We start from the raw sequence: 27,859 nt of genomic DNA on the forward strand, positions 1-27,859 counted from the left end.
TGCTAAAAATAGCAAAAAAAAATTATCATAAGTCTATTATTGCTCATTTTTTTAACACTCAAAGACAAAATTTATTGATGTTGGTTTCCCCTTATATTCTGTTCCCTTTATTGTCAAATGTATCAGAAAGCTATAAGATTCATGAATTTGCCCTGTCAAAATTTTAATTTCTTATTCTATCTGAACCAAAGAAGCAAATGTGTTTGTTAATGAAATAGTCTTGAAGAATTAAAATTGACAGTAGATCTTAGAGAATATTGTATGTTTTAGAAGCAGGATTAATAGGCATACAACAGTTCACAATGATCTTTTGCATTATTTTTCTTTCAACAGAAAATTCATTGCTTCGTTATATGAGCAATGAGAAAATAGGTCAAGAAGACTACATGTTTCAAAGGAATAGCAAAAAGGATACTGGGAAAAAGTCCAAAAAGAAGGGAGACAAGAGTAGTAGTCCAAGTCACTACTCGCTTTTGCCTAGTTTACAAATGGACTCACTGAGACAAGAAGTCATGGGCACACCTGGACCAGAAACTGCTTTGTACCACGTGAGTAAAAATAACATTAACAAAAAACATTTGTCTGTGCTCATGGTAAGAGACTGCCTTGGTTTTATACTGGTGTTGAAACCTTTTTTGGACTGCTGCTGTTGCACTGATTCCTATTCTTCAGACAATAACTACATTTCAAAGAATTATTTTAGAATTCTTTATTTTGCTTTTAAAATGTGGGATGGACACCAATGTTTTATCTCCTTGATCTACAAGATGTCATGTTTAAAATGCAGGGTGGTATCTCTGCCTTGACTTCCTTGTTACTGATGGAATGAGAAGAAGCAGCACTTTCCAGACTACCTAGAAACCTTCTTGCCGGCATCTTTGTCATTGTAACATGCTAAGTGTTGTCAGACAACCCCTTTACTACAGGTACTTGAAAGGGCTGATATTGGCAGGAAAAAGGAGTTAGAAGATCACAATATATTTTAGATATGATAACGTATTCACCCCATAGAATTATTTACATTTTGGATCTCAGAAAAGATGTCAATGTAGAGGAATATATTCACAGTAACTGTACAGCAAAACAATAGAAATAATTGACATTATCTTCATGTATTAACAAATAGTATGTAATTTAGATACCCAGTGTCCAAAGGAGATGGCAATGTGGGCTCGTCAGGAAGTCTGCTCTGAAAAACTAGCGGGTGGAGCTTCTCTGAACCTTTCAGACAACTTACAACTTGGCCTCTTATTGAAAAATATCACTGCTGATTCTTGCAGTATGATTGGTGTAGATTAATTGAGACTAATGGAGCCTTTACATCCTTTGATACCATCTGAATGCTTGGTCCACTGGCTTCTAAAACTGTATGCTGCAGTGTATAAGTCTGATAAATGTCAGTGAATATGTCATTTAGTATTAAAAGTAAGTGCTTGTGGTGCACTTTAATTAAATCAGGTCTCCAGATTCAAAAATTGTTCTTTCCTTTCTTTATTTTTTGTAGGAATTTAGGTAAGACAACAAACTTTTTTTTTCTTACATTCTTATTTCCAACTTTAGTTCTATGCTCTTTTTCTGAGTTGGAAAGCTGATAGTGGGGAGATTTCCATTTGCAAAGACAGATTGATATGAATTTTCCCTAATACACAGAGCTGAGGATATTGCAATTGTCCCCAAACTGTCCTCTTCATAATGTCTGCAGTCTTTCCTAGAAGGAATCTAATCAGTGCAAGAGCGAGTGAAATCAAATATTTACAGAGAAAAATAGAAAAATTATTTGTGTAAGGAAGGACTTTCTGCCCTGTCAAGAACAATGTAGTTAATTTGCGACACTTTCCATGCATTAAGAGAATTCTCATCTCTCAGTAACTTTTCTTAGCATATGATAAATTCTTGACACTATGCAGTGAGAAAAACTTCTTTTTAAGAAGTTTTTAAGGTGCCATCTTTGATTTTGCTTTTGTTTGCTCTACTGTCTATTACGTCTAATTTCCAAATTATGCACAAAGATAAATGATTTACACAGGAACCGGAAGATTCTTCAAAATTCTGGTGTAGAAGTTAATGAGCAACAGAAAACTTATAATTGACAAGCAGCATTTTTCATGTACTTTGGGTATCCATCCACAAAACACTTGAAGTGCTAACACCACAAATTCCACCAGTGACTGCTAATTCTTCTGTGCATCATTACCATTAAAGGATGTCTCTCTCTATAATGCCATTAAATCTTCAGCATCTTTTTGAAAATTTAGTAGGAGCTTATTCATTTATATAAATAAATAAAGGTTATTCATCTACTAGAATACAAATCAGTATTGATCTGCTAACTGCCTTTGAAGCAAAATGCATGAAGTAAACAGAAAGAGGAAGCTTGGGCCATTGATTTGTCCCAGGGGAAATGGGAAGGAACCCTTCACAAAGCATTTACAGCTCTCTGTAGCTGAATATTGCTGATGCTATCGCTGGAAGTTGGCTGCTATCATGCAGTACAATACAGTTTCCTTTTTGTGGTGATGACATCCAAGCATTCTGGCTTATGAAACCGTAATCTAGTTTGCACATGGGGCTATATGTCTTTGCCACAGAGCAGAGCCAAAGGTTTTGTAATAAATTGAACAGAACTTTTTTAAAATCTCCAAAAAACAGTGCAGTGAGCAGATAAAGAATAGGGGAGTACAGATAAAACACAAGGAACTCATATCTCTTTACAGTACAATTTTATTAAACTATAGATAACAAATAAGACAATGAAAACATAACATTATGCTCAACTTGCAAATTGCATTTTAAAGATCACTAAAAAGTGGCTGCCCTATTACAGCATTACTAAATTTTGTCTCCCAATATAGGAATTTACAGGTTATAATCAAATAAGTTTTTAGCCTTCTCTTACCTAAAAGAAATAGAATGAGCATCTTGGGTTTTTCATCAAAGACTGTGTTTTGATATCCTTTCCTCATTCTCATAATTCTTTCAAATCCTTATATTTAATCCTAAAGTATCCTAAACATCCTTCCTAAAGTATGTATACCAGAACAGAACATCAATTTCCAGGAGCTGGATGGAAAGATAATATAACCTTTCTATTTCTGTTCACTATCTCTCTATTAAAATATTTAAAGGACTAGTTACCTATTTTAAGCATAGCCTTGGAGCGAATGTGTGTTTGTTACTTGGGTTTAGTTTTATTTTTTCTGTAATGACACTTTTTCAAATCACTTATTTGCAAAACTGGTGTTCCCAATCTAATTATTTATATCTTACATTTTTATTTCTTAAATATATAACATTGTGTATGGTTGGTCATGTTGAAACATGTGACTTCTTGGGTATGCTTGCTGAATAATCTATGTCTCTAAAGCAACCCTAAGTATGAAATATGTGAGAGTAAGGGCTCTGAACCCTCAAATTGGGCCACTGTGATTCCCAAGTCTGTAACATGGAGTATTGAAGCTCCAGGAATATGGGGTCTGCTGTGGAACAGAATTACCAGAACTGTTCTTCTGAAATTATCTTTTTAATGTGCATATTCTGTGAAATAAAAAACATGGACATTTAATGTCTTCTTTTTTTTTCTTGTATTTTCTTTTCACTTTTTTCTGAGTTTCCTGGAATAGAAGCCATGCTGCTCACTCAGCGTTCAGGTCTCATGTCATTCACTGGTCTTTGATTCTGTGTTACCTCTATTCAATGATGTTTTCATTCTATTTTGAGTCCTTTGATATAAATGATAAATAATTTGGACTAAAGATGATTCCCAATGGTTAACAATGAAGTCTCCTTAGAATTCCAGGCCTCTTTCCTTTTGAATTTTTCAGCCATTGATGTGAGCAGGTTGATTACCTTTCTACTGTGAAGGTTTTCTGCAGAAAAGCAGCTTTTACAATTATGCTGACTTCAACTCCTATTGCTTTTATACATGACTCTATAGAAAAGAAAAATCATTGATCAAAAAACTGCACTGCTGAATTAAATTCAACAGAAATGGTATGGTTTTGTGCTGTAAACAAGCTGATGATGTTAAAAAATTACCATCGTAATGTGGAAGTGCCTGGTTGCTGTTTATTTGCTAAAAGTTATTCTGTGAAATACCAGCAGATTCAAATTTTTATATTCTAAAGTGGTCACAAGAATGTGACAGTCTAGCATTTTTCTGACTCTCACGATGCTAAACTTGCATAAAATCACTGGTTTTAACAGCTTTGTTTATATCATTGACATGTCATTGCAATCAAAAACCGTGTGGTCAAGGGTGCATTGCAGTGACGGCCTTGAAAACTGAGCAGCGTTTACTTGTGTGCACTGAACGTAACTGATGTGATGGCTGAGACCATAGCAGCAGAAAAACTAATTTGTGTTGTGTCTGTGAAGTAAACATCTCTTGTATCCACATTTGGTATTTTTGAATCCTCACATACAAATTTTCTTCACTGCTTTGGGGTTTTTTCCCCATTCTGGAAAGTGTTTCCAGTGTTATATTGATTTGTAGCCAAGTTGTTGGTTTTGCATTCTATTTTTCTTCCTTGATATTGCAAAAGAAACCAACATAGAGTGTTAAGGTTTTTATTAAGCCAAGGAAAACCGTTGGAGCTGTTGCTAATCTAGTGTCAAACAGGTGTTCAATGTGATCTATTACTGTAGATAGAAAACAGCACAGTTAAAATTGTCTTGAACCTTTGGGGCACAAGAGATGAAAGCTCTGCCATATGATTGTAGTTTCTAAGTTCATTATGTTATTCCATATAGGAATTTCCTTAGTGCGTTGTGCTTTGTTTTTGTTGAAGGAAAATATTGTAGTTATTTAGGAGAGAGAAATAGTGTCATGGGTCAAAAGAAGTTCCACATCAGGTTAATAATAATCTGCTCCTAACTGGATCAATAGAACTTTCTCTTAATCTAGAAACAGCATTGCTACAGGAAGAAAAGGTTATAGCCCATTGTATATAGTAGTATGATTACTTTTTCTTGCATAACTCCCTACTATATACAGTAGGCTGAAACCTACGCCAATGAACTTGTATTATTTACCTTGTTTTTTCTCTCCTCCTGCCTCCTATTATCCCTTTGCCTTTTCCAGTGTACGTTCCCTTGTTTGTGTGTATTTAGCAGTATCTAATGACTTGCTTGGCATAGGAGAAGTGACAGAAAAATAACAGCTTCTCAATTTGCTGTAATAATCAGCCTATTTTAAATCATTTAATTAATTACAGGACTTTTCTTCGTCATTTTATTTGCATTTGAAAATCAGGTAAGTTTAGTAGCAAGATGTAACATTTCAAGTTCATACATATGAAACGGGGTTCAGTGGAGAAGAGAAATCAAGGTTATGTGCCTTTTTGATTTTGATGAATTTACATGTGTAGATAGGTACATATGCACTATCTCTAATGTTCCAGTTCTACTTTTAATAAAGGAGAAATATAATAAAAGCTACCAGTTGGAGGTTTTGTGCTGCACATTGAATTAAATTGGTGCACCTTTGGCAAACTTATTCTTTTCCTCTTTAGTGATGTGTAACTGTTCATGTGGTTGAAATGCAGCCTGGCAACTCTTAACTCACATGATCAATGGCAGTACTTGCTGCTTTGAGTACCCACAGAGAGCCACTTTCCTACACTGCTGGTGAGGACACTGAGGCAACAAGGGTGAGGGGTTTGACCAAGGCTACAATTTCAGTTGTCTCTCTCTGCCATCCCCTGAGGTTGCTGTACCACTTCAGCTCAGGGGGTTTCCTTAAGCAGAGCTGGTGGGGCTGCATTAGTCTGGGCATACAAAGTTAAGTTGGTTGCAACAGTGATGTTGTTAAGAATACTGTAAGTGAAGAAGATTTGTTTGTGGACCTATTGCAAAAGTCATCTTTTGGCTAATAAGATAAATTGGAGGGGAGATAAAAACTTTTAGGTAAATTAGCTTCTACTTAAATGATGCATGTTTCCAGATATTTCTTGCCTCCTACAAACTCCTCCAGAAAAAATAGGGGAAAATGCTTTTTAAAAGTTCAATACAGCATATTCAGATGTTGTCAATGTAGAGAAGAATTTACCAAAAACTCCTGATCTTGAAAAGTTGGTAGTCTAAGTCAAGTGGTTGATTTTTTCCTTTCTTCTCCTGTTCCTCTCTGCAGAAAGGCTGAAAGGAAGTAAAAAGTGGAAGTACTTAAACATAAACTACATAGATTTTTAATGAAAATACTTGTCTCGAATACACATGTAGTTATAAAACCTTTTAATTGTAGTACTCAGTAACTAGCATTTAAGAAAGTGCAGAACATACCCATATTAGTTTTCTAATATACTTGTACACAAGCTACCCATAAATTTGTTGCAAAAACCTTCTATATAGATATGGCATCTAAAAAAACACTATATACTGGAGAATTATTTACAGAAAAAAAAACAAACAAAAATTACCCCACTGTAAAACTAACAATTTACTATAATTGTAAACATGACAGTATTTAAAGAATTTCTGTTTGGTAATTTTTTTTGTTATGGATATTGGTAAATTAAAAAAAAAGAGTTTGTAGGGAAAAAATTAAATATCAATTGCACAGATTTTAAGTGGGTGTCTGAAATCTAGAATGTCATTGTACCATTACAACAGATGGAGTCGGTACATTTTCTTCTTAAAAATGTTTGAAGTCCAACTATTTAAATAACAAGTTTTAAATAACAAGGCTCCCTTTTTCTTTTTCTCCTCCCTGTTTTCACAATAGTCTATAGTTAGACATGTAATTGTTATAGGATAAAAATCTAGCAGTTGATATCAAAGTCTAGTTTAACCTAAGTGCACAGTGCAAAATATTTTCCATATATATTTTCATAATTTTTTTAACATTTGAATTAGTGTTACTTCTTTGCTATGGTCTTTCATCTCCATTTAAATATAAGTATTAAAGTGATACTTGCAGATAGATTACAGACTTATATGCATCAATCATCAGCAAAGGAAATTTTAAACTCCTTCTTGAAAACATAAGAAGTATTTGATGTAAAAAAGTTATACTTTTGTTACAGTTCAAAACATTGGCATTTTTATATTCCCAGCTATGAAACTGCCCTGGATTTCAAATAATTTGTCCAGAAATTAAATGAACATCATGTAGAGTTTTGGAAATAATTGTGAAATATTTCAGTCTATCTAATACTACAGTAAGAAAGCATTTTAAAACTAATTTCTCTACTGCTTTGTTGTAAGTTAGGCCTTTACAGTCAAAATATAATGGTGCATGCTCTAGCTTCCGCTGCAAAAGTCGGAAAACACAAACCTTAACCAGAAGTAGCACATGTGCTGTTGAAATTTCACAAGTGAGAAAACCGTCATTTTTCATGATGTCTAGACTTTACTAAAATAGCTCTCTCAGACTGGACTCCAAGTAGGCTCCTGGATGCCTCAGCAGAAAATACTCTGATACTCTGAACTGCTGTGGTGCCCAAGCTTCTCCTCAAGTACTTGTATATTTCTGAAGGTCCAGCATAGTTTGGCTGGTAAAATCTAAACAGTGGGACATCCCTCTCTGGTGGTGACTGGAGCATCCCTTTCTTCTGTAGGTTACACTGGTCATATCTCACTTAGTTTTTGTAGCCTTAGGGGAATGTAGGAGAGCACTTTGGCCTGTTCTACAGCTTCAGCTCCTTGCTCATTTTCCCATCGGTGAGCATGTAATGAGGAGATAAGGCTGTGGTGATCACTAGGTGCACCAGTGTGGAAATGGAGGGAACTCTGCACTGCAGTAGAAACAGAGTTGAAGAGGCTTATGAAGTTATAGAATAATCTGATTTGGAGTTCTTTTGAAAGATTCAAAGTCTATTCAGAGGCAAAAGTACTAGTAAAATGTTTTGCAATGCAGAGAAGAATGTGCAATTTTTCTATGAAGGCATCATGAGCTTGTATTGATTTCTCGTCAGCCTAATCTAGTATAGTTCAGGTATAGACAGCCTTTTGCTCTGACAGACATTTAGAAAGAACAATTGAAAATTGAGTAAGGGGAAGAAGGATATGAGTAAGAAACATAATGGAAAATTCTTACCTCTTGCCATCATGGTCTGAAACACCATCACGTCTCACAGCCACAGTTGCCTCATTGGCCATGGGCAGGTTTGAATGTTTACACATTTGCACGTGTTCTGATTCAGACAGAAGAGCAGCATCTCTCCCATTATTAAGTTGGAATAGTGGTTCCAGCTCTTTGTCAGCTTCTTCACTCTCCAAGGGAATCACCTAAATGATGCCCTATATTTCCCTTCATTTGAATACAGCACTTTACAATGTAACAAACACAAAACAAATTATAAAAACAGTATTTATGCTGTTAAGAACTTCATCTACAAACCAAATGGTCAAACAGTTAACAAATAAGCAAAATATGCCTTACTCGTGACAGTTGGAAATGATTGGGATTGCCATAAGATTGATGTGCTTAAAGGTAATTTTAGATATTCTATTTGAGTTTAGTAAAAATGTGGTTCAAAATAATTCTTCTACATTTATGATAGAAAAGGCAAGAGAGAAACAGCATAGAAATTCCTTGCTAACGGAAGATGGCATTGTATTATTTTTGGACTAGTGCAACCAACATAGACTAATAGAGAGGCCTCCTCGGTCTAGTCCAAAAATCACTTAAATCACTTAATCCTATTCAGATATATATTAAACTCCACATTCAAACATGGTATGAATTGCTGTTGCTAATGATGAGACTAAAAAAAGGTGAATGGATAGCCAGTTGTCATAATTCAAAGTAAAATGTTGGACTGAGGGGAGGAAAAATGCCAGCAAGAGAAAGGCATCTAATGAATTTGCTACAGAAAAAAAAAATACAAATGCCTCAGAAACCAGCAGAAAGTGCATAGGATAATAGGATAATTCAGGCTGGGAGGGACCTCAGGAGGCTCTGTGGTCTAGTCTTTGGCTCAGAGCAAGACCAGCTCTGAGTTCAGACAGGGCTTCTCAGGGCTTTACCCAGTTGGGTGTTAAAAACCTCCTGAGATGGAGACTGCATGAGCTCTCAGCCAACCTGCTGCACTGCTTGGCTGTCCCTATGGCAAAAAAGTTGGAGATGAACAATAAAACGTATTTTGGCAATAGTTGAAATGATAGCAACTTGCTTGGATTTAAGGCATAGTTTCTGCTGTATGATTGCTGCTTGGCTAAAATCATCTTGTGAATGTGCCTCAATAATCTCACATCTGTTCTACCAGTTCTAGACCCTCAGTCCTTTGAACTCAAGAGTGAAGAAAGTAGGTGTGCATATGCAGCTTTTATATATGAGTTCTGTTTAAGCATATATTTTGTGAAACATTAATACTTAATCTTCCCAGGAGGGAGTGCTAAGTTCTTTTAATTATATGGAATAATATCTGCATTGTTCTTAAGGTATATTATTCCTTTCACAGATGAGAGAATATTTTCACATCTGCATTGCTTCTCTTTAAAAGAAGTAGTGAATACTATAAACTTTCTCTTATTGGGGAAGTGGTTGCCTAAATGAATTTTGAAGGCATTGAATATGGGAGATTTTACATCTATTTCTATATACACTGTGATCTTTACTAAAATCCAGGGTTAATTATTGCAGCAAAACAAAATGCTCTAGAGATGAGGTAAGATTGGTTTATGGACCGTCATGAAGCACAGTTGGAGTCTTTTGTGGAAAACTTTTGTTTTAAACTTTCTCTATTACCTTATTATGCATTGTGACCATGAGGGAAAAAAAATTGCTTGTTATAATTTCTTTCCATGACAAAGCTGGGAAATTCTTTAAAAATGAGTTACTGTTAAGGTCATCTAGTCCAGCTCTGCCAGTGTAGATTTATTCCTTACTGCATAGAATATAATGGTCTGAAAATATAAATTTACATGGTCTAGAGATGTAGATCTGTACACTAATAAATCTCTCAGCTCAGAACATTTTGAATTTCCTTTCACATCCCCATTCTGTATTTTTTTCTTTTTCATAGAACCATTCCTGATTGTATCCTGCCTTTATTACCTGATAGAGGACTGTTACCTTTGTAGTTATTAACATTGTTTGTACATCAGTAAGCTGTATTATCTGCAGCTGGTACAATCACAGTAGCACAGCTGAGACACATTTTTTTAATATAGGATAAGTGGTTTAGTCCCTCAGTTACTCCCCTTTGAAAAAGAAGAGATTAGGTGCAGCATATTGTAGCAGGGAAGTGCATGTCAGGTATTGCACAGAAGGGACTCAGTGTGAGTTATCACTGCAACATGATGGGAATGTCACATCTATGAGAACTTCCATCTAGGTCCTGACTTCTCAACTGGCTCCTCTCTGTACTCTTGTCTGCATAAGGGGAAAGGAGGTACCAGGACCATAAAACCTTTCAACCAAGGACACCGGCTGGCATGTGTTGTGAAGTTTGGCATTCTAAAAGACTGTACTGAGTGGTGAAAATGTTGTTTGAATTAATGGAACAGAGGTGCCCATTTCAGAGTGCCGTTTTAATCAAAATGCCTTTACAGGCAGCTCCGTTGTTTCTGAACAAGTAATTTTTTTGAAGTAGTGGTTTTGACTCCACAAGAGTCTCTGCCCCACTTATGCAGTGGTGGCCCCTTGAGTCTGTTGCTAACTCACAATGTGGGATATTGTAGGGTTTCACCTGGGAGGAAAATGGCTCTTTGCAGCAGTGTGGCTCCTGAACAGAAGCTGTTTTATTAGGTGTTTCTATTGTACTGGAAAGAAGTGCTTGTTGCTTAGCGCCTGATCTCTGAGTCAGCCAATCCATCTCTTCTACTGTGCTGGGGAGGAAAAGGAAGCCTTGTATTTTTCATATAGTGATAACTGCTTTTTGTCTATTTCTCAGGTATACCCCTTGGCTTTCAGATTATCCCAAGTAGATAGTTTTTCCAGCACTACAGAATTCTGACTTAGAATGAAGTGTAAAACTAATTTTGTAAGCTGGTTTGTATCCATAAGGTCACCATAACCAGTTCAGAATTAAAGACTTAATGTTATCTTTCCCCACCTTCTGAGAAGTCCTGTTTCATCTTGTGCCTAGAGGAAGTTTTACTGAATTGCAACAAGTAATGTGACATTTATCCTGGAATGAACTGTTCTTTTTCTACCTTAATTCATAGATGCAATGGAAGAGTTTGGTATGAATTTTAGCAGAATGTGTTATGGCTTATGTACAAATGCTTTTTCCCTAGTTTCCCTGTGGAAACTTCCCCTCTATTCAAAGCCAGAATAAGTTTTCTGTTTCTTTCACTGAAAGCATTATGCCCAATTTTATGCCCAAGTGCTAACACAGAATAACTTGCAAAAGTGTATCTTCCTTCCAGCAGAAATCTCTTTTCTCAGTTGTGCCCTTATTCGTTACAGAGCACCTACATCCCCTTCACTTTTCTCTGTCACACAATCAGCCAAAAAATATGAAAGACATCATGCTGTGGGACACAATCAGAAGTGTTGCTAACTGCTCCTACAAGAAGGAGGTGTATGTACTCTTTTCACCATAAGCAAGCACCTGTGTGTTGCAAGGGGGCATGGGACCTTTATTTTAAGCTAACAATTTTTCCTCTAGAAAGACTGTGGGCCTGATGCAAGATTTTGTTAATGTCCTGGGGTTGACTTCTGTTTTACAGTAGTTATCTTCTGAGAAGGTCCAGGGTTGGCTCCATGCTGTGCCACAGACCACCTCTCTGATCCAATGTAATCAAGAATAAGCTTCTTAAATTTGCTTGGATAGTCTTTTTTAAAAGTTTAGATAAGCATACAGAGGAAAGCCTACCTTTCCTATGAATAAGACAGAAATTGCCTAAGCAAAACTGTATTTTTCCTGGAGGAAATTGCATAGTTTGAAAGAGGTTCGTTTGACTGACTGATACTTGCTAGAGGGGCAATGCAGCAGGGCACAAGGAATCCACAAGGCTTCTGGAGTGCTTATGGGGTGACATGTCTCAGTGACACTGTGAAAGACAAAAGGCCATGGACATAAATTGAAAACCTAAGAAAAAAATACTTTTACTGTGAAGATGGTTTAACTGGAACAGGTTGCTCATGGAATCTCCATCTTTGGAGATACTAAAAACCCAACAGCCCTGAACAACCTGCTCAAGTCTGCTTTGAGCAACAAGGTTGGATGAGATGATCTCCAGAGGTGCCTTCCTGCCTCAGTTGTTTTGTGGTTTTTCTGACTGGTCCATTCTCCTTAGTAAGAGCTTAAACTGGAAACTGCTCTGGGGTAGAAATCAAAATAAAGGGTTAAATACTGTTCTGTAACAGGTGATAATTTAGTTTCTTTTTCCTCTTTAAATGGATGCACTTGAAACATACACAGTGATGGAGAACTGATGCATCTTGGACTTTCGCCATTAAAGGATACATACTGTTTTTTGAATCCTCCCTTTCTCTGCTAGATTACTTACTGTCAATAAAAGTAGTGTGGGAGGTACCAAAATTACATGTTTCAAAGTAGATGTAGAGCAGAAGAGTGATCTCAGAATAAATTATTCTAATGAACAGCACTTGTCTAGTTTAACTTTTTATTCTCATTTGCTTCAGACAGCTGTGACAGTGCTGCAGTCCTTGTTATGTCAGTTGAAAAGACAGTGGGGGAATATGAGAACCCTCATTTAAATTTGATGTTGTCCAGAAGTTTTACTGCTTCAGTATTTCAGTTAGAGTCCTGTGTCTTAATGGCTAAGAAGGAAAATCTTTCTCTGCTGATGGAAAGCAGCACCACTGTATATTATTTTCTCAACATAGCCTGAAGATTTGAAAAACTATTTTATTTTTGCGTTCATTATGCTAACAACTTTGCACAAACAATTTGCACTACCTTGTGCAAGTGCTGATTTGCATCCAGCTAATGTAACATTTGCCACAGAGTCCCCCAAAGGACAAGAAAACATTTAGGGATGGGAGAATGAATAAGAATCCCTGAGCAGAAAAGCTGTGCTTGCTATCACATTTCAGGCAATCACAATTCTGTCCTTAGCTAGCATATTATTCTTGATTAAGCAACTATAAGAACAGTTGTATGAAAAGAATAGACATCTTTGATATTATCAGCCCTTGTAGACTATGTAATAAGGAGAGCATACTGCACAGCTAATGTAGCCATTGCCTGCCACAGAGGTAGCTAGCAAGTTGGCCTTTGTAACACACAGTGCTTGAAAACTTCATTTTCCAGAAGTATCCATGAAAATAATTACTACTGTCTATTATTATCTCTTAATGGAGACTAAGCAAGATGGTAAAAAAAAAGAATTTGGTGATATCATCTGTTGCAAGTACCCTTGCGTATGAGATATTAATACTGATGTATAGTGTGACACTGTAATATAAACAGGTTTGCATTTTCCCCCTTTTTCACTCTTCTTTTAGCTCTGAAATTTTGGATCTCAACACACCAAATGCAGAGAAATGTGTATCTGGGATATCAAAACTATGAAAACACAACATTGCCAGTGTTCTCCAAGTATTGAGAACTATCTCTCAAAGTGAGGGATCAATCAAATAATTGGCAGCACCAACTTGCTTTCTTTTTTTTTTTCCAGATACTGGCTTTTCCATCTGTAGCAGAAAGTTTCAGTAATCAGAAGTGTTACAAGCTACCCTGCTGAAACTAGAGAAAGTTATCTTACGGTGACAGAGGGGAACTGCCTGACTGTAAATAGTTCCTTAGTGTCTAAACTTGCAGCTTGAGAAAAATTGGATTTGACTTAGCTCTAAATAAAACTATAAAGATAACCTACCATTTTCCTTTTCAATCAGACTGAGCTGAGATTCGGGTAGAAGAATTGGAGATTATTATTTCCATAACCTGATTCTCTCCTGCAGCTTTTTTTAAAACGAGCAAGCAAAAAATCTCTGAAGAAAAGTGAAGAAACAAAAAAGCACTTCTCCTTGGGGAAGGAGAATTTTAGGAGCTGTCCAATTTAGTGCTAATTGCTATGGCCAATCTAGATCTTCAGAGAACCTTCAATTGTGGTCTTTTTTGGGTAGACCTACAAATACTGTAACCATGAATGAGTTTATGTAACTATTAGAATCTATGTAATTTTTGAACATGAATGTAGTGTTCTGTTGGTCACATCGGGAAGTTATATTAGATCTTAAAGAAGCTCTAAGGAGCAGTTTAACCGGAAATCTTTAGACTTCCTCCTGGGACTCTTGAAGTTTGGCAAAACAACCAGTCTTCTCAAATCAGTAGTTTCAATCTACTTGTCTTCTACTTTTATATGAGCCATCAACTTTAATAAAAATTTTCTAACTTTCATCATAACAGTTTTATCAAATATTCTTCTCTCCTGATAGCAGTTTCACTTCAATTTAATATTAGTATTGAAAGACCAGTTTATTAAGTTTTCGATTTGGCATGTTACAAATAAATTGTTTGAAACAAATTATCTCACACTTATTTAAATACATTTTTCCAAATAGAGAGCTATCAAATTACCACTGAGTTAATAATAAATTTATTTTCAGCCTTCTGAATCTTAATTACTAACTTTGAATCTTGTTTCCCCTCTGAGAAAATGTAGAGAAGGCATGGTACTAACCAAAAATAAATACTTTATCCCAAGAGCTGAAATCGGACAGAAACCTGGATAACTCTGAGAATGAGACAAAAACCTGGTAGTCTCATTTCTTGAGAATTTTATGTTTTACATACAAATATGCTGATGCTGATTGGGTACACAAAGATAGTGTTGATTATATCATCTATATGGGATTATTTTCTTGCTAAAGGACTAAATACAATTATGGGTCATTGGTGATCTCTTTGGTTAGTGTGAGCCTCCACCTGCAACTATTTTACTATGTAGCTGTGTTACTGTGCTACAATCCTAAAAGGCATGCCCTGAGGGAGGTTTCTATTTCTGGCTGTTCAGTCTTCTGATGGACTTTCAGAACTCTGTCAAGCATTTTGAAGAGTGTTAGGGTAAACATAACACTCAAAGCCAAATTTGATGGTGAACAGTTGCAGGAAGAGAGAAAATGTTATGGCTCCTCCATGCACATTGCAATCTCCATTGGCTGATGGAATGTGCAGCTAAGCCCTCAGAAAGGTAGGTTAGCACCCTTGTTAAAAAAAAACAACCAACCAAAAACCAGAAACATAGGAAAAATCCTTGTAAAAATGATGTTTTATTACTCTGGAAATACATGTGGTTTGGAAGCTGCTGATATCAAAGGCAGACATATATATACATAAAATGTTTCTTTGATATTCTTCTTAGACATGCATTTGTCAGAGGGCTTAGTTTTGGTGTATTCTTAAATACAACGAGCTCAAAGATCACATATTACAGGAGAAAATCATTCCATTCAAAAAACTGAGATTCAGAGCATTCAAATGAGTTTTGTTATATGTTAAATATTAAGTGACACCTTACTTTTGGATAATGGAAAGTTTTTCTAATTGTATTTTGGGTGACTGGAAAGCATGTAATTCAGAATATGATTTAAAAAATTTCAAATTTTCCTCAAGAGTGAAAATTTCCACGTCTTAAGGTATTTATCTATTTCATCTTTTCAGTGGCAATCTTGTTTCTATTTTACTTATTCCTTTGAGTTACTAACAACTTTCTTCAATATAGAATGCTGCTTTCTATTTCATTTCACGCTTGATCTCGGAATTAGTAGAAGAGATGAATTCTTGAGAACTGGGACAAGATGTGTGTGAAAGCAGTTGCTCAAAGCTCAAGATGTATCAGAATCAAAATGCACTGAACATATATTGAATCTGGCTTTGTGGGCGAGTCATTAAACAGTATCTTGCAGCAAGCTTGCATTAGTACAAGTAAATTTCTGGCTTTGGTGTGAATCCATACTTTTAGAGTTTGTGGCATTAAAAAGAAGTATTTGTATTATTTTCATATTTGCCACATCACAGAATTAAGCTTAAAAGAGGCAACATTATGGTGACCAGCATCAGGACAGGTCACATAAAGAAGCTGTGGAATCTACCTCCTTGGAGATAGTTGTGTCTAGGCTAGAGGTGACCCTGAAGAACATGATCCAGTGTTGGCTTCAAAGCAAGCCCTTGCTCTGATCAGGAGGAAGGACATTTGTCATTCTCTGGTTATAAACAACATGTTTTATATTACATATACATCTTCAGGGTTAAAAAAATAAGATGGTGCTGTTTTTTGCAAAGGGTGAATTAACTTGCAGCCTGAAGTCTATGTAAAATAATCTAAAGTGTTAGTTAAAATCACTGCAGTTGAATAGTTCCCAGGAACTTCACTCAGTTGTAGATTTTATCCTTGATTATAATTTAATTCAATGAGCTAATTTAGAATAATAACTGAATTCAATAAAACCTTTTTATTTTGCAATGTGACATAATGTATGGAAAAATGGCTAGACATTTAAATTACATACTTTCTTCCTATTAAAAACTGATACCCCTTCATTACCCTTTCTTCCCAAAAACTGACTCAGAGGTTGAGAGGTGTGAGCTCACATTTGCAGGCTCAGTTTAAGGACAAAATATTTAAAGAGAAGGCTTTTCATATTGTTCTCACCTGCTTTCAGAATCACTTTTAAGAAAACCAAGGTTTTCCTTTTCTGTTTGCACACTTTTAAAATATTAGTGCAGAAAAGTCAAGCAGCAGAAAGAAGTTGTCTGGGTCGTGAACTGAGAAGCAATAAAGTTTTGGATTTGTATATGTGTGTGTTTTTTCAGCCACTTTGAATTAGTCAAGATTTTCAAAGTGTCTAAGAGGGAGTTATTTACACACATCTGCCCAGCCACTCTGTTATTCCTGGGTGATAAGAACTCTTTTAGTACTGCCCAGGTTGAAATGTTTCATGTGATGTAAGTTGGGATGGTGTCACTGTCTTGGCTTCCTGAGAGCTGGTGCTGATTTATTTGATACTGGTAGCAGAAGAAGGACAAGAGCCAGGGAATGAAAACAAGTGGGGTCCTTTTTTCTTCCCACTGGAGTCCTATTTTGACCCTCTGAGGTGGCAGTGTAGTTGAGTAGCTTTCTTCAGATATGATAACCAAGGAATCAGCGCATCAAGCAAGTCAGATAATTGTTTTAATTACACTTAATTATGGCATTGCTGGTAATTTTCCCCATGGGCATGTTAGTATTTGCTTCTTGAGAATCTCTCAGCTCTGAGGCAAGACATCCCTTCGAAGCTGAGCCCCAGTTTTCTGCAGTGAGCTCAGGTGTGCAGGAAGTAGGGAGGAGAAAATTAAAATAGAATAGAATTATTAAGGTTGGAAAAAAACTCCAGGATCATCAAGTCCAACCTTTGACCAAACACCACCATATCAACTAAACCGTGGCACTAAGTGCCACGTCCAAAACCAAAGCAGCTCTTTGACTTGAAAAGGGAGTCTTGTAAACTGGGGTGGGGGTTTGTCTTATCTGCTAAAACAGGATTTGGGATCTCAGGGCTGTCAGTGCTTTTGCTTTAATTTATTTTCACCAAGTGGCACAAAAGCTTTGATTTTTTTTATTAATTCATGGTAATCTGAAATAGGAAGTTTTAATACTCAAGACACTGTAATGTGGCCTTTTCTTAGTTTTAGCAATAATACGTTTGTCTATCTTGATAGAAAACTAAAATTCAAAACAAGTGAAATCATGTCTTTAAATTTTGGTGTGATTAATTACAGAATTACTTTTTTAATTCACTAGGGATTGTGATTATCTGAGTCAAAGTTTCTAAACAGAAATGTCCATGAAATGTGTTAATATGTATTGCTATTATTAAAAAGCCAGGATCTTAAGTAAAGGAGTAATTTCCATCCTGTCTCAGTGCCAAGGCAATAGGTTAGTTCATGGGAGTGGATCAACTGGAGGGAAGTACTTCCACTTTAAACCTGGTAAAAAATGAAGTTTTAGTTCAGAATTTTTATTTGAGAGACTTTTTCCTAGTTGTGATTTAGCAAAATTTTACTGGTGTCCTTCAAAACACTAAGCCTGTTTCTGAGAAAATGGTCTGATGATCTAATGACCATTGTATGAGTGCCTTCACACCTGCATTAGGCACTGGGTTAATTTGCATGTTTGCATATATATGTCAAGAATACTTTAATTAGATGATGTATTAGAAATGTATGGGCTGCGTATTTTCACTATCATAGTAACCAAAGGGAGTCATTCCTTCTTTATTAGCAGAACAAGAGAAGAGAAACAATTTTAGGGAGAAACTTCAGTTGTTTTAGCAAATTAATTTGCGGTCTATTTTAAGATGTTTCACAGTGTGCTTTTGCTTTACAACCTTATAAACAGGTGAACTAAGATTACCTTTTTTCTTAGGCCTAGAAGTCTTTTGGCTGCTGTTACCTGATTATGACTTCATGTCCCCACGTTACATTTCTTTTATTATAAGGATGTAGTTGAATATAAATCTTGTATTTTCATTTCTTCTGTTTTGATTTCCTTGTAGACATTTCAACAGTCTTCTCTACAGCAGAAAAGTAAAAAGAAGAACAAAGGTAAAAAATAAATTTGTTTTCATGTATTGGTAGGAAGGGAATTGCCAACATTAATGTTATGGTATTGCAGTATCTGGGGAACTAGAACTTATTTCCAGTCAAATGTTCAGTTCAGTTGATCATCTTGAGAATGTATTAGTCCATTACTGATGTCTCATAGTTTCCTAATGCTCCTCTACCTTTATGTATCTGGTTTTATCTTGTTTTTGAATACTCAGACTGACTCTAGCCTCTTTGGGGCCAGGGTTGGTTTTTCCAGCTGTGTGCACATAATGCCTCAGTGCAGCACTTGCTCATTACCTACACTGTCAGGTAATTTATATCATAGTAAATTTTCTTCCTTTGTTGTAGAAGTACAAAGGCCCTAGGAACTGTTTAGTTTCAAAAAGGGCTGCAAAGAGAGGTTTTTGAACACCTATGAAGTACTTAAATCGTTGTATTTGGCAACTGCATGGGAAAGTACATGAATTTATATATTGAGTACTTTGATCTGATGTGAAATATTAATCTTTTTCTTATTTTTAAATATCTTGCCTTTCTTTTCTCTGTATTGTCTTCTCTTTCTGTGTTGCCTTTTTTTTTTTGGTCTTATCCATAGAAAATATAGAATAAAAGTTCTGAAATGCTGAACATGTTTTTCTTTTATTTGCTTTGGTTTTTAAATTATGGTGACTTGCATAAGCTCTGTGGTCAAAATAGAATGTTTGTAATAATTTATTCATGGCAAATTTAGTTGAAATTTTTACTTAATTTTGTTAAATATATGGTGCTTTCTAACTAGCTGTCATTTATTTAGTGGACAAGTCAAATGCTTTCACATCAACTTGTTGTCATTTTCAGCTCCTATTCCTGGTAAAAGCAAAAGACGGATCTCATGTAAAGATCTTGGTCGAGGGGACTGTGAAGGCTGGCTTTGGAAAAAGAAAGATGCCAAGAGTTATTTCTCCCAGAAATGGAAAAAGTACTGGTTTGTCCTGAAGGATACATCTCTATATTGGTATATCAATGAAGAGGTAAAGTATCTGTGCTCATTGTCTCAACAAATACTCTGTTTAGTGCTGTTGTCATGATTTAGTGGGTAACTGATGCTTTGAGTGCTTATATGTTAATACCTTTGTTCAAATAATCATAGTGAAATTAATATTAACTGCCTGACAAAATTAACATTAAGGTCTGGAGATATTTGGTCCTTCCAATTTACCTTTTACTACACGGAAAAATAACAGTTTCCTGTGTCCTACTGACAGCAGTTTAGAATAAATCTATTCCCAAAGCCTTGAAAGGGGGAAAGGTAGTTATTTAATCCTGTCATTCAAGCTTTAGTCATGGAAGTGTAAACTTTGATGTTGTGCTGCCTGGTGTTCCTTGTTTATCTCTGCTAGTGAAACCACCCAAACCTCTGGCAATTAAGGAAGATACTTCTGTTTTCTCAGTTGTGTTCTCCTGGTTTTCCTTCTTTGTAGCTCTTTATGTGATTTCAGTGCTTATATATGCTGAACTTAAAAGCATGGTTGCAGCCCAGCTGAATTATGTACAGGTTTGATTCTGCAACATATTCTGCATTGGTACACATTTGTTTATATCAGCTTTAGCAACAAAGCTTTTTGCCAGTGAGTTAGGAAACCTTGATTTTAAATCCTATTAGTCTCAGCAGTAAATATGCTGAGATAAAATCATAGCCAAGATGTGGATGCACTCCACCTGGACTTGTTCTTTTAATCACTGGGAGCATTTGTACATAACCTTTTCAAAATATTGTAATCCCTAACTTTTCCCTGAGTAAACAGAAAGCAAGTTGTTCCATGAAAAGAGTTACTGAAGCCTATTTTCCCACAGATTCATTCCATTTGTGTCTTAGTCCCAGCTTCAGATCAGTAACCCTGACTCCTAACTCCATCCTTCCTCCCTTGGCTACTACAAGGTCTTCATCAGGGTGGTAATTGATGCCTACAACTACAGTGAGTGCTCAACAGCTGTGGCCAAGGAACATATGGAACCTCTGAGCTGTGCTATACTTTCCTGTGCAGAGGGCAGTGGTCTGAGCACCTCTGTCTCCCACCCTGTCCCAAGCTTCCCTGGTACTTTCTGAGACTTGGTCATTTTTGAGACCTCAGCCCCCTCAGCAGTGCCTGTAATCGCCAACACATTCAAAGGCTGGCAGGGGGTTCCTCAGTGGTAGATGGACAGACAAGACAACAGTGCTCTTGCCAAAATTGTTTCCTTAGGCAACCATTCAAAAAAGAAATAGCAAGATTATTCTAAACAGTGTCCTTTGGATTTGAAAATACCTGCTAATGCAGAACCTGTTACAAACTTGTACACACAACTCCAGCTCCAGTTTTATATCCTGATTTATGTCTTTTATTTATTTGTTTTTAAGAAGGCATATAATCATATGGACTGCATATGTAGTATAAATAACAATCTGAATTCTTAGAAAAAGATGTAATCCTATGGATTGTCTTAACATACATTTGTATTTTCTGCAGCTTCACTTCTATGATCCTGTATTAATTTTGCATGCAAAGTTATGAGCTGTTAATAAGAGGAACTATGTTATTGATGTAACAGTAGCTTAAAATAAATAATGCTTTCAAACTGTGAAAAGCCAAGGGAGGTGGAATATCTGATAAAATAAACTGTGTAAGTCTGTAGAGGAGAGAGGAGGAAGGTCAGATGTATTCTGAGTGTTGTAGAGAGATGAAAGTAGCTGAAGAGATATCATGCCTCTTAGCTGTGATATCTTATGAAGATGGCAAACACCACACATTGAAACTGCTTTTTTCCCTAGTAGGCTGCATTTCTCCTTACTAATTAGTCCATCTTCCCCCAAAATTAACTAATTACAATAACTAATTGACTGAATACATTTGGTCATTTTGTATATTTTCAAATGTTGGTTCAGCTGTGAAATTGTTTGAGAAAATTGGGTATTTAAAATTGTATTTTACAGCAAGGGATCTGTCTTACTGCTTTGGCAAAAGTCCCAGTGACTTCTGTGGGAGATTTGCCAGAGCAGAGCACACATTAGTATTCCTTATGTAAGAAGCAGGCAAGTGAAAATATTTCTAAGTTTTCAGCATGGTGGGGTTTTTTTTCTGACAGTTTAGCTACAGTGATATCTGAAACTATCTTTGCAGGACGAAAAAGCAGAAGGATTCATCAGTCTACCTGAATTTAAAATTGACAGAGCCAGTGAATGCCGCAAGAAATAGTAAGCACGCTCAAAAATAATACAATGATACAATAAAAAAAGTGGGACAAAGGACAAGGTTTTCTCTTAAAACAGTGACATAATGGACTTCATTACAATGATCATGGGTTGAATCACAGAATAAGCTCATACAGGAAAAGCAAATTAATTTTTGTGGGTGTGTGCCGTCTTGCCCAAAGAAGGCTAATTTTTTGCTTCATCATGAATCACAGTGCTTGACTAGACCAAAATGAAATATGAGCAAGAAGACTGCTTGGCTGCTTCGGTCCCTTTATTTTCCTAGTTCCCCTTTCTTCTTTTTTTTCCTGGTTTTCCTTTCTTTTTTTTCCTTTCTGTTAGGGGTTGGGTTTTTTAATTTGTTTGTTGGGAGTTGGAGAGCATTTGTGTGATACCATTACACTTGATAAGAAGCTTTAAGCATAATACAGAGATCATAGAGATAAAAAAGTCCCCAAGTTATGGGCAGGCATCAATATTTGATGTAACTCCAAGTTAGTTAGCATCATCTCAAAGTTTGCTGCCACAGTATATCAGTCCTGAGGCAGAGTTAAAAAGAGAATGACAGCAATTTTTTGTATTTTTGATATATGACCTAAAGGTCTTAAAGAATGTTTCTTCTCACCAGTTTATGCTGTTATCTAGATTTGTGCCATTGCACAAATCCATTTATTATTTAAATGCAAATTCAAGCATATGTAGCAATATGACAGGTGCATACTGCTACCGAGATATTTTTAGAGTCATTATTGTTCAAAATTTTTTTACCTTGCCTTCTAGTGATTTGTAAAGTTCTTTAAAGTTTAACAAGACTTTGGAATTGCTGAAATTTGTAAAAAACAGTGTTTGCAAACATCAAGTGTTATGACTTGTAGGACATAGAGTTCTACAGAAGGCACTGACCTTGTATCAGTTGGTCTGTGTATCTCTTCGGGATGAACTCTACTCTTCATGATGGTCTCAAAGAGCAGAAAATGAAAACTACGTTAAAAAAAAAAGATATCAGTTTGGGCTTATTGTCTTCTGTCCTTGGGCCACATGGCTGAAGTGCTTCATTTTTAATTTTTGTTGGGGCAGCAGCATAAAGTCACCTCATTTCTCAGAATTGCACCCTGCTTAAATTGTTTTGGTTTGGTTTTACTTGACTTAGTAAACCATAAACCATAAACTGGATAGTAGCACGTAAAATGCAGCTATTAAGACTCTTTGCTTGGATGGCATATAAAGATAAAAAAAACCTCTAAGAGTCCAGACGACAGATGCTGTAACAGTCTTAAGAAGTCAATTTTGGGTCTCAGTCACTTGATGATGTCTTCCTAAACTGAACAGATGTCACCGTACATCTGCTTTGACTTGCATAACATTGTGTCATGCTGCAACGTGTTAGAGGAATTCCTTTAGTCTCAATTTTATGTTGCCTTCTCTAACAGTAGCTTTCCTTGATAAAAAATTCATATGCCTGCTTTCCAAAACATGGATGTGTGTACATCTGTGTGCACACACACAGACATATATATTGAAAATTGCAAGCATGATACACATGAAGAACATAATTACCATTTTTCTGAGACATAATGGATTAGAGAGTGAGAACTATTTTATTACCTTATACATATATATATATATATAAAAAATTCATTGTGTCTCAGGAAAATGGGGATGATGTTCTTCATGTATCGTGTTTGTAGTTTTCCTTATCTTCTCTGGGACTGTTAAATTTTTTGTACTTATTTTAAGAGACACCTCCAGAAAAATTGTTCTTCTGTACTGTAAATTATTAATTATTTTAAATGCATTTTCTGGTTCTTCAAGTACTTCACCGTAACTCTTTATCCATCACAGATAAAAGATTCTTTCTAGTAATTTATTTCATATTATGTATGAAATGCAGTAATTCTCTCAACCTGTCATGGTGATTACTTTAGTGGAAAGAAAAGATGAGATGTAATTGCCCATTGCTTAGAATGACCTCATGAACACAATGTTGATTTATGATAGCTTTTCAGAAGTCAATCAGCACATCACATTTTCCTGTTGGAAATGCAGTCATTAGAGCTAAAGGTAATATCAAAGTCATTGGGATGTGAGAAATCACCAGGACTGAGAATTTTTCTGTTGTATTGAATTAATTGTTCTGTTGGTTTTCTGTTCAGAAAAAATTGACAGCTATATGTATATCAGCAAAATTACCTGATACATAAAATTTTATTTTTAACTGGTTAACTTTATCCAAATATCACTGCAGGTGATGGTGAAAAAATTATTTATGCACATATGAATCAAGAATTATTTAGAGCACTTTACTTGGTGAAATCTGGCACAATCCTAAAAGTTGTGTGTTCATATACTGTTTGGGGGCATGCAACAACTCAGGAAATATAAACTCATCTCATTCCTTGGTGACCATGCTGTCTTACATCTTAAAAAAAAAAGAGTTGTGCCATTACATTTTTATAATTATGTTTTTCCTCTACAGTGCATTCAAAGCCTGCCATCCTAAGATCAAAAGTTTTTATTTTGCTGCTGAACATCTAGATGATATGAACAGGTAAGGAAATCTAGCAAAATTCAAGGGCACATTCCTTAAATGTGACACTTCTTGAAGCTAGTAATAACACAGTGATAATAAAGTATGTGTTATTCTAAAAAGTTACGTTTAATAGCTAATGAGTGCAGAGTACCATTATTTCTGACTGGCTTCATAGGCTAAATATTTGATTCATGCAAAAATTACCTTTTCTTGAAACAAATGTTTGAAGATTTCCTGTTTCTAAAAAGAAATAAATACTGTATGTGAAACAACTCAAAACACAATTTCAGAATTCCAGGTTTCTGGTTTTGGCTCTGTAGCACCTGCCAATGTGAGATATCTCCAACTCTGCTTCCTAACATACTCCCAAACAGATGGGATGCTTGCTCTGGGAATCCTTCTGTTTCTTGCCCCGGAGGGAATAAGAAGTTAGAGAAAGATTTAAAGCGGTCACAGCTTTTTCTTCTGCCAGTCTTGAAAAATGAGAGAGGGATTACAAGGAATGAATTTTACAGACTCTCTCTGCTGCCGTGTGTTTAACCTACATGTTGAAGTGAATCTGGTGTGGAAAATTTCAACATCTCAAAAAAGAACAAGGAGTTGACTCTTAGTTCTTTGAGTATCGAATTTTACTCTATCTATTTTAGACCATTTTTGCAATTTTTCAGAAACATGATTGAGACTTCAGCACAAAATAAACACAATTCCTCTTAATTTATTTGAATGGTAAATTAAAACATGGATCCCATGTCTATACAAATATTTGGGGGGTTATTTAATTTATTTTCACAACATAAACTGAAATTAATTCAGTTCAGAATAATACGCCATTTTCATCATATGACAGAGAACACAAACAAAAATCTATTATTGCAACCTGAGAATTGTTCTATCTTGCATAATGTCTGTGAATATCCTCGCTGACCAGCATTGTTTTTAAAACAGAGGAAAAAGGAGATAAAACTGAATCCGTAAAACCATTAGTAAGTGCTACAATCATGCTTTAGTCTCTCCTGCGTGTACTAGATTCACCTACCTGGCAGAGCACCTTCAGGGTACTGCCAGTTCATTACTGATAATATTTGGCTGGAAAAGCAAGCTGATACTATACTATGCTTACTTTCATTTAGGAATGGCTCTCTGTTAACATTTTTTCAGAAGTCTGTGCATGACTGAGGCTCACTTCGAAAGTCTGTCCTCAGTGAGAAAACTTAAAACCTTTTCATTTGTTTGTGAAATTTTAGGCTTGCCTTTGCTTGATAATTCTGTCAAACCAGTCACTCAAAATGCGATTTGCTGCACACCAAACTGAAAAATGACATGGTCTGTATGGTATATCCTGAACTACAGCAGTAGCTAAATCATTTCTATCAGCAGGTCCTCAGTCAGTATGACAAAGCACCTTCATGCTAAAGATACAAATTTATGTAACTGTTCAGTAATCAGAAAGCAACAGCAAATGTGCAACAATTCTTTAAAAATATATTGCACAGTCTAAAACTCAAGAATTAAAAGATATTTAACTTCCCAGCACAAATAGTTTTTTATCATATTTTGAAGTAAGTGCTTATTAATTCATTGGGGATGAGCTTGACAAGATTTGATCTGAGTTATACACATGTAAATCTAAAGCAACTCTGTCAAGGCCTATGGAAATTCTTACATCTGAGTTGCCATCAGTCTCACCAAAGAATTTTTTCTCTTTGTTTGATATATTAGAAAAAGTAGTTTGCTTTCATAGACATTGAATCAACTCAATAGATTGCAAAAAGAGTAACTGAAAAATAATCTTTCAAATCCAGTGATAAGACTTCCTGTCTAAAAGCATTTTGTAGCCTAGATGAAGTAAAACACAGAGTCAAGTTATCAAGTTAAATTAAGAGTCTTGATCACTTTCTGTTCTTTTTTTTGGTCAAGTTTCTGACATACATTCTAATTACGTATCATGCAGTCAATTTCAGTTCTGTTCATACTTGAAGCAGAAGAAACAATAGAAGAAAACTACTAATGCATAGTCTGACTGAAAGTTCAAAATGGTTCAATTCCTTTATCCTTTTTATAAAATTATTTAGTTGTTTTTGTAAAAAAAATGTTTGCAGGCTGTGAAGTTTTTGTTTGTGTGTATCTACTCACATAAAATGGGTATTTTAATCTCAGGTAACTCTGTCATTAGTCAAATTTTCTTACTACTTTTATGACTGTGCCACACCATTGTGCTGGTAAGGAGTCTGGAGAGCTGTGACCACTGAACTCTGCTGCTGTGGTGTTTGAAGATCCTTTTATCTATATGGTCATGCCAGCAAAAGTGTTCTTTTTAACCATATAACATGCTTAGTCTGGGTGAGAAGAAGGAGTACTGTTTTGCTTGTGTAAGTGTATAGTCATGAAAACATCTTGCTTGGAAATTCACTGTGATTCTCTTCATTATGGTTGAACTGCAGGCAGGTACTTACAGACACTCTAAAGTATCCATATTCCTATATAGCAAGTTCATCCTATATCCTTGAGGACAACTTGACACCCTGCTGTGACTAAAAGCATTGCATCTACCTGCAGCATGAGATAAGATAGGAAAATGTTTTCTACCAGTCTGTGAGAGTTCCAGTACTGTGCATCCTTCTTTACAGAAATTGCAGATCTACAGAAAGACAGGGTTTTTTTAATCCTGTTCTATGTGTCATAAAATTGTTTTAATTAAAAAGTGACAAGGAATTAATGTGCTATTATTAAAAAAAAAAAAAAGAAAAGAAAACCTAGATTGCTGCGGCTACCAGTGCCACTCTATTTATTCTTATATTTAGCAAATAGGTCTTAAAGAAAATTAAAGCTGCATTCGCTGTAAAGAAGCAATATTTTCTTGGCCTCTTGTCCTCCAAAGGTTACAGTGGCTACCAGGACACACATACTACAGGGAAGAAAGATATAAATCTTCCCATGTCCTAGGGCTTTGAAAGAAAGAAATATTTGTGTAACTGTATGCTTGGAACTTTTGTCCTCGGTGCATTGTAATGCAGGCATGTTTTACTCCTCTTCCATTCTGCAGGAATTTCCCTTTTGATACAACCTCAGTGTGTTGGATTTCTCATAAAATTCTAACTTCAATGAACCGTAACTCTAGCCATACTGTATTAAAATAAAATTAATTCTCTAACCATGTCTGAAGAAACTTTAGCAGCCACATATCAAAAAATACACAGAAGAGGTCAATACCATTGTTATTGTTTCTAGACTGGCAAACTACTCAAAAACTGTGGTTGTTAACAGTTTACAAACATGTCAGTACCTTTTTGTTCACCCCACAGGCACTGCCAGTCATATTCCAAACCTTGACACAGATCATGAGCTGTGAAGATAAGTCTCTTCTCTCTCTCTGTATCAGAGTGAGAGAATGGTACACATTTCCTGGGTTCTCATTAGATTATACTTTTCAGGAAACAACATTTTTCTAGAAAGAATCGTCTCTCATAGCTGTGAGCAGTATCAGTTGACTGTCAGTTAAGTGTTTGTTAACTTAATTGGTTGCCTCATTGACATGCACACTTACCAGGAAATGCTATCTCATATTTAGGGCAGAATGAAGTTTTCCAACAGGAAAACCTTTATAGATGTATCATTTAATACTTTGTGCCCAGCAGCCCTACCCAATGGGGTTCAGTAGGTGGCTGTTCCCTGCTGGTTGTC

General features: G+C 35.7%; 1 protein-coding gene across 6 annotated transcripts in view; it reads left to right on the forward strand.

Annotated features, from left to right (window-relative positions):
* The window catches only part of CNKSR2 (connector enhancer of kinase suppressor of Ras 2), a 209,964-nt gene that overhangs the window by 134,825 nt on the left and 47,280 nt on the right, over positions 1-27,859 (forward strand). For all 6 annotated transcript variants that reach the window (XM_027689124.1, XM_027689125.1, XM_027689119.1 and 3 more), the window contains 5 exons: positions 334-548; positions 18,389-18,437; positions 19,278-19,450; positions 21,578-21,651; positions 24,125-24,196. In XM_027689124.1, coding sequence (XP_027544925.1) covers positions 334-548; positions 18,389-18,437; positions 19,278-19,450; positions 21,578-21,651; positions 24,125-24,196 — 583 coding nt within the window. The remainder of the gene's footprint in view (positions 1-333; positions 549-18,388; positions 18,438-19,277; positions 19,451-21,577; positions 21,652-24,124; positions 24,197-27,859) is intronic.

This window comes from Neopelma chrysocephalum, unplaced genomic scaffold, assembly GCF_003984885.1.
Source record: "Neopelma chrysocephalum unplaced genomic scaffold, ASM398488v2 Primary Assembly neopelma1_76, whole genome shotgun sequence".
Taxonomy (NCBI): Eukaryota; Metazoa; Chordata; class Aves; order Passeriformes; family Pipridae; genus Neopelma; species Neopelma chrysocephalum.